Consider the following 17105-nt stretch of genomic DNA (forward strand, 5'->3'; position numbering starts at 1 on the left):
TATGTTAATTTGGCCCTTTTTCAGTGTTGAAAACGGCCTTATCCGTCAGGATACCAAATCTGCATTGTTTGACAGACGTTATGCACACAAATACAGAAAACCGCAGACAAGCTGCTTTGTTATAATGATAAAGACATTGTAAATGTACACTCAGAAAAAAGGTACAGTATTCTTTCAAAACGTACTAATGTGTACATTTTAGGTACTAAGTGCTTATAAGGTACTAATATGCACCATTTAGAGGTAAAAAGGATAAAAAGATGTACCTTTTTGCTTGTATACCTTAGGATACCGCCTCAGTGACAGCATTGTACCTATTTTTCTATAATCGTAGTGATGCTCTGATATAAAAACTATGGCATACCTTATTGGAATGAGCATGATCATGAGTAAAGGGAAGATCATCTTCATATAGGGCAGAGGGTACATCCCAAATGCACACAGGATGATCAACTGAACAATCTGCAGGCCTGTGAAATAATGCACCTTCCTCTGCGGCACTCTGCGGATGTAGTGAGTGGGTGGATACGACGTCTTGGGAACACAGATTGAGATAAGAATGATCAGTGACAGATTTGTGTTAGTTAACATAGAAAGCTAACATAATCTTATTTACTTTCCTAATACACATTCCATGAAGGAACCAAGAAGAATTTCCAGTAAAAAGCTGATGGTCTGTTTATGCTGAACACAAAACCACTGCACAGTGTGACACAGAAGATACTTGATCTTAAAGGGGTCATATGACGTTGCTAAAAAGGAACATTATTTGGTGTAATGAAATGCGTTTATGCAGTTTAAGGTTAAAAAAACATTATTTTCCACATACTGTACATTATTGTTTCTCCTCTATGCCCCGCCTTTCTGAAACGCGTTGATTTTTACAAAGCTCATCGGTCTGAAAAGCGAGGTGTGCTGTGATTGGCCAGCTATCCAGTGCGTTGTGATTGGGCGAATACCTCAAGTGTGTGATGGAAATATTACGTCCCTCACCATACTGTGATGCCGTGTCCCGGCCGGAGCGACAAGACAAAAACATTAAAAGCCATTATAAACGAGGCATGTGTTGCATCCAGTGGGGACATAATTACTGATTATAATGACTTATACTGTCTTTTTACGCGTTGCGTTGCATTGCGCCGTGTAAACATAAAACCATGTCTGCATTTGTGATCGGAGAAATGACAAACAACAAGCGCTACTCTACACTGCCCAAAACTCGCATTTGAATCATCAGTGGCAAATTCTTTAAATATGAAAACATACTTTGCAGTCTGTGAGTCAGAACAGCCGGCATTGAAGTCTATTCTCCCAGGATCAGGAAACAGTCCTTCATAAAATGTGCTGCACACATCTGAATATTTGGGTTGAACTTTTCTGGAACAGTGTTGTAAATACAACTTTGATTTCTAGTCGTGTCCTCTTTTGGAAGACCAAACAAAGTAGTTTCGCTTTCATAATCTTCACAACACGGCGGCAGCAACAATAAAGTTACACCTTCTTTCTTTGCGTGAACATTTGGGCGGCTTTATGCAAATCTTCCCACACAGTGATGTAGACATGTGGAGCGTGTTAGAACGAGCCGTTTTAGGGGGGCGTGGACGAGTCTTAACTTTTATAAAGAATATCTCTTTGGGTTTGAGACTTTAGTCTTTGCAACTTCAGGGATCTTATCTATTCAAGAACAGCTTGCAACACTCCAAAGAGAAAGGAAAACTTGAAATCGCATCTTATGACCCCGTTAAACATACAGTTATGAAGAGTTGAATTTTGGGCCAGTGAGATATGACTGTGACCAGGGTTTGACTCTTGATGTGTCTTGTCAGTACAAAATCTAAGATTTACCTAGTTTCCCTCAGAAATGTGTCACATTACTTTAAAATCTGTTGCTAATGCTTTCATGTTGACTTTAAACTTGTAAATACGCATTGTTTTGGAATAGATTGGGATTCAAAAACAACCTAAGATTTATGACTCTTTACAACCACAGATAGTCCTTCACTCCACTGTATAGTGATATATATTGATTTTCCTTGGGGTTGTACAATCTGAAGACAGCACTATTAAATTACACAATAAATGATGTATCATTGATAAATACTGAGTGATCTGGAGACTTGGATTGAGGTCAAAAAGTCTTGTGTTTGAAACCCAGAGGAACAGCTTTTAAATAAACTAAGTTACGGTGAATGTTTAACTGCTTGTATTAAGTGTCTTTATTGACTTTATTAACTTGAGCTGTAACGGATGGTGCTCTTAATATACAGTGACACTCATTGACTGTTTTTAACAGTTTATGGTTAACTTCAACAGACATCAGTGAAGAAAGATGCATTTTTCCCCCACATAATGGTGTAGTACAAATTGGCTTAAGAACATTTTTTTTATTTAAATGTATTTTTTTTCATATTTTAATCAAAAATTGTTTTCAAACAGGGAAAGTTCCAGTGTTGTTCCCTATGTCCAGTTCATCCCTAAACATGAATTAATAATTAAGCTGTTAAAATTAATAGTTCTTCTCTACTCTTCAAAAGTTTTGAGGCTGCTAAGATTTTGTAATGTTTTTGAAAGAAGTCTCTTATGATCACCACAGATACATTTATTTGATCACAAGTACAGTAATATTGTGAAATATTATTCTAAATTTAAAATTGTTTTCTGTCTGAATCTATTGTAAAAATCTAATTTATTTCTGTGATCAAAGCTGAATTTTCAGCATCATTACTCCAGTCTTCAGTGTCACATGATCTTTCAGAAATCAATTTAATATGCTGATTTGCTGCTCAAGAAACAGTTCTGATTATTATCAATGTTGGAAACAGTGGTGCTGCTTCGTATTTTTGAGGAAACCGTGATACATTTTATTTTTCAGGATTCACAGATGAATAGAAAGTTCAAAAGAACAGCATTTATTTGAAACAGAATTTTTTTTTTAACATTCTAAATGTCTTAACGGTCACTTTTGATCAATTTAATGCTGAATAAGAATTCGATTAAAAAAACTTTTGAACAAAGAAACTCCACCAAATGATTATTTCTAGCTCTCAAGGCTTACTTGTTCTTTAAGCAGAAGGGCCATTCGGTCACACATCTGGTTTCCATCAATAGACGTGAGAGCGATGTACAGGAAGAGGCCGTAGAGAACGGGTTTCGGTATCCACTGCAGAGGCACCGGCAGCAAAAACACTGACAAACCAATCAGGATGTTTGCAGCCAGCGAGGTAAGTCTGGTCTCCTTCACGCTGACTATCCTGCAGGCACACAGAAGGACGTGTTTTACAACTCTGGTTAATCACACTTGATGTGTCACTAACACTCTCATATTTGTGAGTTGTAAGTCTTTAAGTGTGTCTGTAGGTGCTTGCGATCACGTTTCATAGAGGTGGCCCCCCTCTACTCGCTGTTCCACGTGCGCCAGCTGACGCACATGCAGCGTGGAGTGTGGGAAAGCGGCGTGCATCCATGGCAACCCCAGCACTGACATCAGGATGTTGATAAACCCAGAGAGCATCAGGTCCCAGTGGTACGCCGTTCCCTTTAGCAGTCTGAAACACATGCACACACACCAAAAGAGATCATACGGCGTCCCCTCAGCGTCTACGCTGAACTGACACTGTGAATGATGGCTCACTGATCTCTGAAAAAAACATAATTCTAGCGAATAGAAAAGGTATGGCACAGAAGCATGAAAACAAACTTTTAATGTTTAAACTCATATATGTGACCCTGGACAACAAAACCAGCCATAAGGGTAAATTTTCGAAACTGAGATGTATGCAACATCTGAAAGCTGAATAAATAAGCTTTCCATTGATTTATGGTTTGTTAGGACAGGACAATATTTGGCTGAGATACAACTGTTTGAAAATCTGGAATCTGAGGGTGCAAAAAAATCTAAATATCTAGAAGATCGTCTTTAAAGTTGTCCAAATGAAGTTCTTAGCAATGCATATTAATTATCAAAAATTAAGTTTTGATATATTTACGATAGGAAATTTACAAAATATCTTCATGGAACATGATCTTTACTTAATATCCTAATGATTTTTGGCATAAAAGAAAAATTGATAATTTTTACCCATACAAAGTAATGTTGGCTATTGCTACAAATACACCCAAGCGATTTATGACTGGTTTTGTGCTCCAGAGTCACATATGCAGTGTTGGGGGTAACGCATAACAAGTTATGTAATCCGATTCCTTTTTCAAGTTACGCTTAAAGTAATGCATTACTTTTTAATTTACTGTACAAGAAAATGTCTGAGAAAATGTCGCCAGTTACTTTGTTTCCCATTTATTGGCTGATTGCTCTCCTGTCCTCATGTTGAGAGAAATGGGGAGTAAGTTCAGAGGTGTCTAGACTAAATGTCAACATGCATTTACTCATCTCACTTACACAAAAACACATTCAGTATCTCCCAAAATGAATAAAAACAGTGCAAAGCAAGCGCAAACTCAGAATGACAAACCTGAAATAATTAAATATGTTAAATAACACAAATATCCTTTATATGTATTCAGTCCCATTTGATTGACCAATATCTTTGCTGCTGACCTTCGATGATCCAATCAAACCACACTAATAAGCAACAATTACTTTAAATATACATAACATTTGTGCTGCTTTTTTTTTTTGCTGAAGAGTGTTAAAATTTCATCTCTTGCGTCCTATTCTTCATGCAATCCAGAAGGCAGCAGCTGAAAGGTTTGTTTGGGCGGCGCCCTCTACCATACAGACGTGAATTTACATTTCCTTCAGCCTGAGGCTTATTGTTTCACTTTTGGTGTGAAAGGGCTTTTACATTTGCCAAAAATATAACTTTTTATATTAAAAACAAACAAACAAGTCCAGCACAGATTTAAAAAGCAATGCAAAAGTAACAATGCATTACATTCCATAAAAAGTAACTAAGCAACGTAATATTGTAATGCATTACACTCTTAAAAATAAAGGTGCTTAAAAGATTCTTTACAGCGATGTCATAGAAAAACAGTTTTTTGGTTCCACAAAGAACAATTCAGTCAAAGGTTCTTAAAAGAACCATCTCTTTCTTACCTCTTTATAATCTGAAGAAGCTTTTGTGAAACAGAAAGGTTCTTCAGATGTTAAAGGTTCTTTATGGAACCATTTAGTCAAAAAAGGTTCTTCTATGGCATCGTGCAGCACCTATATTTTTAAGGGTGTACTTTTAAAAGTAACTTCCCCAACACTGCAAATATGACTCAACTGATTGAAATAGTTTTTGATTTGCTGCATGGATACCTGTTCTCTGGGGCATTGGTGAGGGACACCACAATATTCTGGTCAATGAAGATGAGCAAGGCAAGGAGAAAGCCAAGACCGCATGCACTTAATACATTCATCCCTGTCAGCTGGTCAAAAGCTGCTACTCTGAATAGGGCTTCATTCTGGTAGTTGAATACTGGAACTGTGGATCAACATATTGGAAGAACTGAATGTATAGTTCACCGAACAAATGACATTTCTGCAAATATTTACTCACTTTGCCAAATCTTTCAATCACATTCAAACCTGTCACCTCAAAATGGATTGCGAAAGGTTTGACGTCAATGGCAATTGATCAGGATGTCCTGCTGTGACATGTCTTGAGGTGCCAGGTTTGAATCAAAGACTGTATAATATCTAACAGATATTACTCGCATTGCTGTGAACGGGAGTAAAAGCAACATGCAATTTGGCAGCTCTAGTAACGGAAGTCCCTCAATTCTAAGAAACAGGTCAGAATTGCGAGTTATAAAGTCAGAATTCCGAATTGACAGAATAAAGTCAGAAAACTCGCAATTGCGAGGAAGTCTAAATTTCGAGATATTTGCAATTCTGACTTTTTTCTCGCAATTGTGAGTTTATATCTTGAAATTATGACTTCTTTTCTCAAAATTATGAGATCTTGAATTTTTTCCTCAGAACTAGACTTCATAATTCACAAATGCGAAAAAAGACCGTTTTCTTACAACTGCAAGTTTATATTGCACAATTCTGCCTTTCTAGCTCGCAACTGCATGTTACAAAGTCAGAATCGTGAGATATAAACTCACAATTCTAGGAAAAAAGTCAAAATTGAAAGATATAAACTCACAATTCGGAGAGAAAAATAATTGCAAGTTTATATCTTGCATTTCTCAGAATTGCGACTTTATTTCTCAGAATTGCGAGTTTACATCTCAAAATTCTGACTTGGTAACTCTCAATTGCGAGTTTAAAAACTAGAATTAAAAATTAGAGCTGTCAAACGATTAATCGTCATTAAATCGCATCCAAAATAAAAGTTTTTGTTTACATGATATAAGTATGTGTACTGTGTTTATCTATGATTTATATACTATAAATACACTCACATACTGAATATATTTTGAAAATGTTTACATGTATATAAATTTATATTATATTTGTATTATATATAAATATATATAATACATAAACATGTTTTAATATATACATGCATGTTTGTATTTATATATACATAATAAATATACACAGTACACACACATATATATATATATATATATATATATACATATACATATATATATATATTATGTAAACAAAAACTTTTATTTTGGATGTGATTAATCGCGATTAATCTCTTGACAGCACTATTATTAAATACTGAATTGTGAGATAAAAGTCACTATTACCTTTTTTTTTTTATTCAGTGGTGGAAGCAGGCTTCCACAGTAATATGACCATGATTAACTGTTTTATTTCCTCTCTGTGAAGCCAAGTCATTCTGTATTACTTGAAACCAATTTAGTTTAAATGAAGTATGTTAGATCAGATGACCAAGCATTAGCAACTAATGCTGATTACAGTAAACCAGCCTATAACGACCTTCTCTTGATGAGGAAGAGGGCATAGCCCAGCCACAGTGTTCCCAGCATCAGCAGCAGGCAGAGAATAGGGCGCTCCCTGGTGCACAGAACCATTGTTGCAGGGAGTGAGATGCCTCCATTCTCTGTTCCGTTCACTCCCTGATGAAGTATCACACCCAGACCATGCAGTTCCTCTGTGCTTCCGTTGACTAGTGTAAGGCCATGATAATATTTATGAAATACTGAGAGAAAAGAGAGATATAGTGGACAGCAATTAAGTGAATATTTTTTTTCTAAAAAGACTAGTGCACCCAGAAACAACTAATCGGTCATAATTTCCAAATGTGGGATTTCCAAATGCATTAGATTTTTCTGAAACATAAAAAGAGATCTTAGGCAGAATGTTCATGCTGCTCTTTTCCATTCAATGAAAGTGAATGGAAACGGGGGCTCTTCTGAAGCAATAATAATACCAAAATTTAAGTTACCCTATTATAGGGGTGTGTGATAATTATCATCTGCGATAATATCATAATAATTGTTTTAGTGATATGTGAGCTGACATTATGGAGTATGTCACTTTTGTTTGCAAAAAAACGTCTTGAGAGTCTAAAAGCATTCACTGTGTGATAAAGCATATCAGAATGCAGTTAATGTGCCCCTATAAGTCAAGATATGAATATCCCTGTATGGGTTTTTTGTTTTGTATATTTGTATGTATATTTACATAGTTAAGTAATATCCCACATACAACATTAGTGTGTGAGTGTGATTGCAAATGTGATATTAATTTTATGCAACAGTTCAACAAACAAGAAGCTAATATTGAATGAGTTACATTTTGGACACAATAGTGTCAGTTTTTTTCTGTTTTGACAATGAAAATAGCTCCAATCAAAGCAGAACATTTGTGCATCTAAGAGCAACACTGCGGTTTTTCGTTTCTGAATTAATCTGTTTTTTAATTAATCATTAATCAAGTCAATGATTCAATGATCCATTCATAAAGACAGCCAGTTGCTTCATTTGTAAATGAATCAGCCGTTTTGAACTAATCATTTGAATGAATGAATCAATTAATAATTAATTAAGACAGGGATGGTTTTAGTGTCATATTTATTTATTCATCACTGGCCTAAACCAGCCAAGGTACCAAAACAAAAACACACTCAGCAGAATATTGTTTAATTATCCCTATCGAAAAATCACAATAAATATATATATATTTTTTTTTTTTTTGCCAATTTCGCACATGTGTGACCCCTACCCTATTATTTGCTGACGTCATAAGTCATACGGGTAACTTTTATGTTACTCTATGTATCTTTGTATTATATTTGGAATTTAGCAGCCCCAGTTTCGAATTTACTTTCACTGAATAGAGCTGGAAAAGAGCTGCTTGAACATTTTGCTTTAAACGACTCTTTTTATGTTCCATGGAATGGGATAAAATTACAGGTTTGGAATGCCAGGAGAGGGGAGCACATGACAAATAAAAAAAATATTTGGGTACAGTATTGTTTTAAAGGGATAGTTCACAAAAAAAATTAAATTCTGTCATAATTTACTCATCCTCATGTCATTCTATATTTTGAGAGATGTGCCCATGTTATTTTACTTTGTCCAAAACGGTTTGGCTACCAACATTCTATAACACATCTTCTTTTGTGTTCCAAAGAACAAAGTATGTTGATTTGAACAACATGAGGGTGAGTAAATGATGACAGAATTTAGATTTTTGGGTGAACTATCCCTTTAAACCACACCAAACGGAAATATCATCAACAATATTCTTACATCAAAATGCATCAAGACATTTACATTCTCTCCCCATTTCTTTCTCACTCAAACCTCCCTGTTGTTAAAAATCATCATTAATGATTTATTTCCGAGATATTACAAGCCTGCTCTAGTTTGGATATTAGTTTCAGCAACGCCTGTGGTCCTTTTACATGTCAGAGCTCTGAACTTACTCTTTATGGTGCCTTTCAAAGCGTCGCCCACAAAGGCAATGGAGATGAACAAAGCTATCACTTCTTCTGTGGAACTGAGAGGACACATAGCACACAGTGAACAACTCATCTTTCCTTTTATCAAAGCAACAGAGCACAAACCAAGACATAACAACAAAATCAAGGCATGCCACAAACAGAGATTACCACACACACGACAGGACAGCACATTTTTATGATGGATGTTTATGCTACAGAGAGAGGCCATAGCAGAGGAATCTGAGTTATATCAGAATGTGGTGTCTGCCTGAGGAGATTTCATACATCAGTAAAAGACAACTAGATTGTCACATTTTCTCAAGCAAATGAGTGAGGTGCATGTTTGTGTAAAACTCCACCACAGTTCTAGGGTGTTGTGGGTGGTTGTCAGCAAGTTGCTTCGGTGCTTTAAGCGGGCTTTAGCTTTGCTTTGCAATTATTAGGGTGTTCTAGGTGGTTGCTACCTGGTTACTAGCTGGTTGCATACTGACCGAAAACATTGAAAAATCATCCCCAAGTCTTTATAATATTCTGATCTCAAGATATCGTAAATCTGATTGCTTAGAAAAGTAATAGCATACTTCAACAATTCACATTTCTTGTGTTTTTATCTTGTCTAGAGTGCAAATGGTGCAGAACAAGTTTTGGGGTTTGTGATATAAACAATATAACATTGGTATGTACATCAGGCATGTGATCAGTTAAGGACACAAAAGAAGGAGAAAAACAAAGTAGTCAAATAAACAGGAAACACTCTTAAATATAAAGTTTCTTTACTGGCATCGATGGTTCCATGAAGAACCTTTAAAGGGATAGTTCACCCAAAATGAAAATTCTGTCATTAATTACTCACCCTCATGTCTTTCCAAACCCGTAAGACCTTTGTTCATCTTCGGAGCGCAAATTAAGATATTTTTGATGAAATCCGAGAACTCTCCGAGAGAACTCTCAGAGAGAAAACAGAGGTGTTTTCAAAGCAATGTCATAGAAGAGCCATTTTTGGTTCCTCAAAGAACCTTTCAGAGATCAGTTCCCAGAGGAACCATATTTTTCTCAGAACACAGGCAAAGAAGAAGCAGAAACAAGCAGATGGATATGTAAAATAATGTGATAATCAAACATTAAACAGCATATAATTCAAAACTGCCTAACTTTACCAAATGAAATGTTGACAGTCACAGGAAGTGGTTTAGGACTGAGAAGCTTATGAGGTGTCGATGAAGTGATCCACTCCATCTATGTTTTGATCATCGACCTAAATCCCATCCAGACGTAATCTTAGACAAAAACACGATTTTCTCAGCTTTTTTGTTCAACTTCTTTTTCTTTTTATGAAACTTAACCACAACCAAACATTGATTTAACAAAAAAAGGAAAGCATGAAACTAGAATAAAATGGTTTGTTTTGTAAGAAGAGGCTCTAGTTCTTTGCTTTGACACACTGCATGTTCAGATATCCATACAGCAAAACATTCTGGGGGCCATGAAACTTCTGCAAATGATCAAAAATGCTGGCGGTGGCTGGCAACTTAAAAAATAAATAAATAAATAATGCTGACAGGGAAAGATTTAGAAATCTGAAGAAGCTTTTTCCACTATAAAGAACCTTTTGTGCAATGGAAAGTTTAAATGGATGTGAAAGGTTATTGATTGAACCATTGATGCCAATGAAGAACCTTTATTTTTAAAAGTGTAAAACTTTTACATTCCACAAAATTTCTTTATAGTGGAAAAGGTTCTTTGGATTGTTCAAATGTTTAACCGTCTGGACATCTTCAGTCATTTTTGACAGAAAATCATCGGATTGAGATGACACTTGGCGACACTTGGCTATGTGAGCACACACAAAAAATCATGGACATGATTTGGATATGTGCAAGGGTCGAAAATTAAAAAAAATAACACTTGTTACTGTAGCATACAAAAATGACAGCAGAAAAAAAATCTTAAAAAGGTATCTTAAAATCCCCTCAGAATTTTAAATAACAACCAAAAATATTATTGAACAAATACATACATTATATTTACATTGGTTTTCCTGAGTTACATTTCAAGGCTTCAGTCACTTTTGACCACAAAGCTACCAAGTGTAACCCAAAAATGAAGAGGCACAGAGAGTTAAGAAATGTTCACAAAAAAGGACCCCCCCCCCAAAAAAAAACCTAGAACAAAAGGTTTTTTTATAGTGGAAAAGGGTCCTTTAGATTTTTTAAATATTGTTCACACTAGGCAAAACAATTATTCTTCTAGGAACTGTTCTCTGAAATGTTCTCAAAAATGGTTCTTCTATTTCATCACTGTGAAATCCACCTTTTGCCATCTTTATTTTTAAAATTGTACCAAGAAAAATGGAAAAATTAAAAAGAAAATGGTTCTTTTTAGAACTGTTCACTAAAAAGGAACCCAAAGAGGAACCCAAAATAGTTATATGGCATTAAAAAAAAAACTTTTTGGAACCTTTATTTTCAAGAATGTAGTTGGTGTGTTTCTGGTCCAAGGTGGTCCATCAGCTAGACCAAGATACTCTACCAATGTAGTCCAGCTGATCATCCATCTAGGCCAGCTATAACCAGCTAACGACTATAAATGATTAACTTTATAATTTGAGCACAGACCTATCTCTCCTCGCGTGCTCTCGTCATTCAGAGAGCCGAACGCAATGGCCGGCAGCAGGATGGCGATGTAGAGGAAGATGGCTGTGGTGGTGTACTTCAGCAAAGATCTGTTAGCGTCCAGAATCCCTGGAGAGAGAAGCCACACAGCAGCAAACACCTCAGCCCGAGCAACAGAGAGATTTCTGTTATTTCTAGTAAAAGTGAAGTCAACCAGAGACTCGCCATCTGTGAAGTCCGACAGGTACAACGGAAGCCTGCGGCACAGGTCTTCATAAATGCCACGACCTGCTCGGAGGAAATCTTTTACCTGGGCACAAAAGGATATTTGGAAGTGAAAAAATATGCTGATAATGTTTTTCAAATACATAACCACAGAGCTCATCAAATCCAAAGTGCATAAACATGCAAACCTTAACAAAAAAACGTGGTGTTGTAAAATATCACAAGAAAGGAAAATTGTTATTTATTTGTGATCCAGATTGCCAGATCCAGACTACGCTTGAAATGTTCTCTCTTATTATGTAGTAGGAAAATAAATATAATGGAACATCTGTTCTTGAATCTCTGAAATAATTACATTATAGGGAATGTGTGAATAATCCTAGTGACAGAATTCAACAAACACTTACTACAAAGAGGGTAAGCTGTGAAACGTGAACATTGAGGCATTTTTCAAGAAACCAACCAATGGTTAGTAAAAGGAGATGCTTATTTATTTTTGAAAAAATTCTTATGCTAATCAAGGCTGCATTTATTTGATCAAATATACAATAAAAAACAGAAATTGTGTGAAATGGTATTATAATTTAAAATAACTGTTTTCTATTTCAATATATTGTAAACGTATCGAAGTTGCATTTTCAGCATCTTTACTGCAGCATTCAGATAATTTCAAGAAGTTTTATGATTTTAACTGTTGGTACAATTATGATGGTCAACATTTCTAAGGTGGAAGAGGAAAAAAAAATCTGCCATTGTGTCCCCACCAATGTCAAAATCAAACCTACCCCCATGAAGCACTGTATATGTCGAAAGAGAAACACATTCGGTTATTTATTAAGTGAACGTAACATTTTGAGAAAGAAACCGGATGTCTGTCAGTATATTCGGTTCGTGCATTTGGTCTTAAAGAGACAGCAGCCTATAAATACCTGCTGCTGTCTGCGTCATTAATGCTAATCAAACAACAAAATACAACTTTAACAAAGAGTAATCTGTATTTAATTTATACACTATAGTCTTATTTTACACTTATTAGATTTCTGTACCTGAATACTACTGTTACTGACTTTATTTGTAATGTTGTTAGACTGTATTCATCTATGCTAGTAATTTGTGTATTTGCTATTATTTTATTACTGACTTTTCAGTTGTCTTTAATGATGTTTATGAACTTTAATATTTAGGCCAGTAGTTTTTGCTGTGGTATCAAAGTACTTAAAGTGTTCTTTAAGTAATAAATGAAAAGAACATTTTTTTTATTCGATAAATGATCCAATCCAAGACTCAAAAATGGTAAAATGATTAGTTTTGTGATGGGTTGCACAACTAGTGCAGCATAATGTGAGGGAGGTGTGTGTATATGTGAAGAGTGCACTTCACGGCCCACAGAGAAAACCCAACATTAAGTTAACCGGCAGACTGAGCAGATAATTGGTTGGCCAAGTCATTTGCATGCCCAGAGGCTCTCTTGGCTCCAGACCTTGAGTGGTTTGTTGCTGTGTGGGTCGGTCTCTTCCTCCAGCGAGGGCTTCTGGATGGCAGTGGAGAGCCGCTGCCTTTGAATCACCAGCTCCTGCTTGAAGTCCTCCTGGGTCTTCGTTTCCAGGAGTTTCTGTCTAAATGAGATGTCTGAGAACAAGGTGGCAAACGTGCGGCTGAGCTCTATGGCGGTCTTTGTGCTTTTCTGCAGGGTACGGAAGAGGAAAATTACAACAGATGCTTAAATAAATCTGAGATGCTAAAAGTAACACTACAGATAAAAAAAAAAAAACCCTGAAGACTTCAAGTGTAAAAATTGACACGGTTTGAAACAATTGCAAATTAGCACACAGCAGTGATAATACAAATGTGTGTTTTTGTCACTCTAGGTGATGATAGGTGAAAGGAGCGGCTTACTGTGCGAGGCGGTGCCAGGATGAGGATAACATAGCGAACCTCGCAGCAGTTCACACCCCAGTTCTGCGGCCGCTCCAGACGCGAAACACAGACGCAGCGTCTCTGAAGACTCTTCACATTACATCTGAATACAGAAGGGCACACACGTTTCATCAGACATATATATGATTACATGTAAATAAATGATTAAATAGACAGATAGATAGGCTGGGCTAATCAGATTTGATATTTAGTTAATATCTGCATCAGCCAATAAATGTGCCTGCTTGATTGCTTCTAGACATGCATTTTTTGTGTTCAAAGTAAAATTGTGTAAAATAAATAATTGTGTACATCTCAGTTGCTATTTCCTAACATAAATAGGGTGCATAATATAAACTGGCAGCAGAAAGTTTGTAAAAAGATTTTTTAAATGTTTTTTTTTTAAACAAATTTATTTGATCAAATATACAGAAATATAAAAACAGAAACAATGTGAAATATTAAACAATTTAAAAAAGCTGTTTCTATGTGAATATATTGTAAAATAGAATTTATTCCTGTGATCAAAGCTGAATTTTCAGCATCATTACTCCAGTCTTCAGTGTCACATAATCTTCAGAAATCATTCTAATATGCTGATTTGATGCTCAAGAAACATTTCTGATTATTATCAATGTTGAAAACAGTTTTTGCTGCTTAATATTTTTCTTTGGATGTTTTGATGAATAGAAATCACCTTTGATTTAACGGCATCCTTGCTGAATAAAAATATTAATAGCTTTTTCATTTGTTTTTTTTTGCACTTACCATAAACTTGTGAATGGGGTAATGAATATATATATATAAGAATGGGAGTAAAACAATAAATTATGAATAACTTATTGCCAGTGTATGAATAATATGCAATAAAGTATGCAAGTATGAAAAATATGCAATAAATCCATCAAAAAGTAACTTTAATCTAATTATAAGCATTGTAAAATAATATAATCTAATTACAAGTACTTGATTTTTGGAATCAGATTACATGTAATCAGTTACTACACTGTTTTTGTTTCGTCAAGTTTCATTTCTGAATAAATCAGTGTTTTTTTATTAATCAGTTGAATGAATGAATCAAATGACTTGCCCACAAGGACAGTCACTACCTAAATGCGGTGGTGTATCAGTTGTTAACTTGCGGAAAGAGTTACTAAAACAACCACAATAATAATGCACAGACTGTGTCAGTCTGTCTGGAACGAGCAAACACAGTCAACGGAGATGATAAAAACATTGACAAGTCCCAGTGTTGTTCTCATCCGCACACTTATAACAGCACTCAGCTAATCAAACTCCACAACATCTTTAAATCTGATAAAGTTCTCATTGCCGTCATGTAAAGCTTGTAAATATATTTTGCTGACTACGCCAAACACATCCCCTCTCCCTTGTTGTGATCTTTCTCTGCCGCTTGCCTCACTAGACTTCCTGTTCGCAGGCTCGCTGACTTCCTGTTGCTGACTGTGCTGTCCTGTGCTGCTGACAGAAATAATAGTTCCATGAAAAGGTCTGTACCTTTCGCAGGAACTACAGTAAATTTGAACTGACCCTAAAATAGTTGGGCTGTTCCTTAAGGACGGACAGACTGAATATACTAAATTATGGATGAATCCTCAGTGAAGAGAGCTTTTCTTTTTATAATAATAATTATATATAATAAATAATTACATTTATATCCCTGTTGTCTGTCATGTCAAAGAGTCCTTTAGCTGAAAAAAGGTGACCCCCCCAAAATCAGCAGGAGTCAATGAAGCTTAATGTGAGAGATTTATTCTGGCAATCTCATTCCTTTAAAAAAATAATAATAATAATTCAGGATTTGTTAGTGATTTCAGTGCATATACAGATCATGAGATTTGCTTTGCATCTGAAAAAATGTGCAATTTTATTTTATTACCAGCTGATTCCTGTTCCTGACTCATTCTTACACCAGTTTACATCCAATTTTGCACAGCAATGAACTGAATAGTATACGTAACATGAGTGCTGGCTAAAATCTTCTTAAAGATCTTAGAAAATAATCCTCTTAGAGAGAAAAGAAAATTCCCATCTCAGTATTACTCAAAATTTCCAAGTGTTATGTTACTGTCTGTAGCTGTTGACTTTTCTTATTTCATTTATTTATTTTTTCTAAATGCTTATCCTCACTGTACCATATGCAGTGTTGATTCTCACATAATATGAATCAATGATAATGCACAATCCTTCAAAACTGATAAGATTAAAAAGAGAAGCATTTCTCTTGGCTGGTAATTTTCCAGCCTAAGCAAATTCAGACGGAACAAATGATTTTACAAATTACCCATGAGGAGACAAACTGATCCATAAGTGAGCACAACTCTTTCCACCTACAGGTCTCCATCCCCGCTGAGCATGACTATCCAGCATCCAATCAAGTCTGTAAGTTTCCAGAGTTGACAAAACACAGCTCAACTTACCGGTCGGCACAAAATTAAGCACTTCTTTGCTTTCCATCATTTTCCTCAGAAGTGAAGCCGATCAACCCATCACAAAGTTTACAGAGTGTCTGCTCACAGCTCTACCTTGAACCTCAGCCAGCACTTGAGTCTACAGTAAGCTCAGTGCATGTGAAACGGGGCGGGTTTGCTCTGCCTCTGGGTCCCAGTGCCTATCAGTGACTAGACAAAACTGAAGCCCAACACAACTCACACAGTAAGATATTAGTTCTTATTAAAGCCATTTCTAACAACAATGAAGAAATGGACTGGAATGGTCAAATTAAAAAGAATGTCAGGAATATGCAGAGATTAAATAGAGAAGAATGAATTGGTTGGGTTATGTTTATTATTAACACAAAATTGTTACAAATATATATATATATATATATATATATATATAGACTGTATAACAGTGGTTCTCAAACCTCTCCATGAAGTACCCCCAGCACTGCACATTTTTTATGTCTCCCTGTATCTGACACACCCACTTCAGGTCTTGCAGTCTCCACTAATGAGCTGATGAGTTGAATCAGGTGTGATAGATGAGGGAGACATACAAAATGTGCAGGGCTGGGGGTACTCCAGGACAGGTTTGAGAACCACTGCTGTATAACATACTGTGTAACAAACACAAACACACATATATACATATATATTTCAATCATGACAACTCTCTGAAGATTTTAACATGGTAATGGATGTAACAGGAACTTGCTACTGCCGATGCATACGACGATACAGTGCTGTGAGTATTTAAGACATACTGCTGCTGCACAAATAGCATATAAAATAACCCCATAGCAGATCTATACAGGTGGAGCTGGGGAAGGTGGAGGGTTTCAGAGGAACTCTGAAAGCACGCTGCAAATGCTCAAGTAAATGCTAACCAGCCATTTAAATGTAAAGTAGCAAGCTCATTGGCTGTGTATGCAACATGAACGAATCAGCTTGTGCCAAGTTGTTTAACGCTGTGAATATCATGTTACATTAATACCCGTCAGCCTGCACCATCTAGAGTTTCATGACTGAACTATACACACACACATCGGCTCTTATATATATATATA

General features: G+C 35.9%; 1 protein-coding gene across 1 annotated transcript in view; it reads right to left on the bottom strand.

Moving 5' to 3' along the window:
• Positions 1-14290, bottom strand: part of LOC107554692 (sodium bicarbonate transporter-like protein 11) — a 15834-nt gene extending 1544 nt beyond the window's left edge. The window contains exons 1-11 of the mRNA XM_016237276.1: positions 14274-14290; positions 13556-13679; positions 13140-13343; positions 11660-11744; positions 11434-11563; positions 8805-8878; positions 6851-7073; positions 5264-5437; positions 3372-3545; positions 3056-3251; positions 315-534 (exon numbers count right to left, since the gene is read on the bottom strand). Coding sequence (XP_016092762.1) covers positions 315-534; positions 3056-3251; positions 3372-3545; positions 5264-5437; positions 6851-7073; positions 8805-8878; positions 11434-11563; positions 11660-11744; positions 13140-13343; positions 13556-13679; positions 14274-14290 — 1621 coding nt within the window. The remainder of the gene's footprint in view (positions 1-314; positions 535-3055; positions 3252-3371; positions 3546-5263; positions 5438-6850; positions 7074-8804; positions 8879-11433; positions 11564-11659; positions 11745-13139; positions 13344-13555; positions 13680-14273) is intronic.
• Positions 14291-17105: the final 2815 nt, after the last annotated feature.

Source organism: Sinocyclocheilus grahami, unplaced genomic scaffold, assembly GCF_001515645.1.
Source record: "Sinocyclocheilus grahami isolate Dianchi unplaced genomic scaffold, SAMN03320097.WGS_v1.1 scaffold510.1, whole genome shotgun sequence".
Taxonomy (NCBI): Eukaryota; Metazoa; Chordata; class Actinopteri; order Cypriniformes; family Cyprinidae; genus Sinocyclocheilus; species Sinocyclocheilus grahami.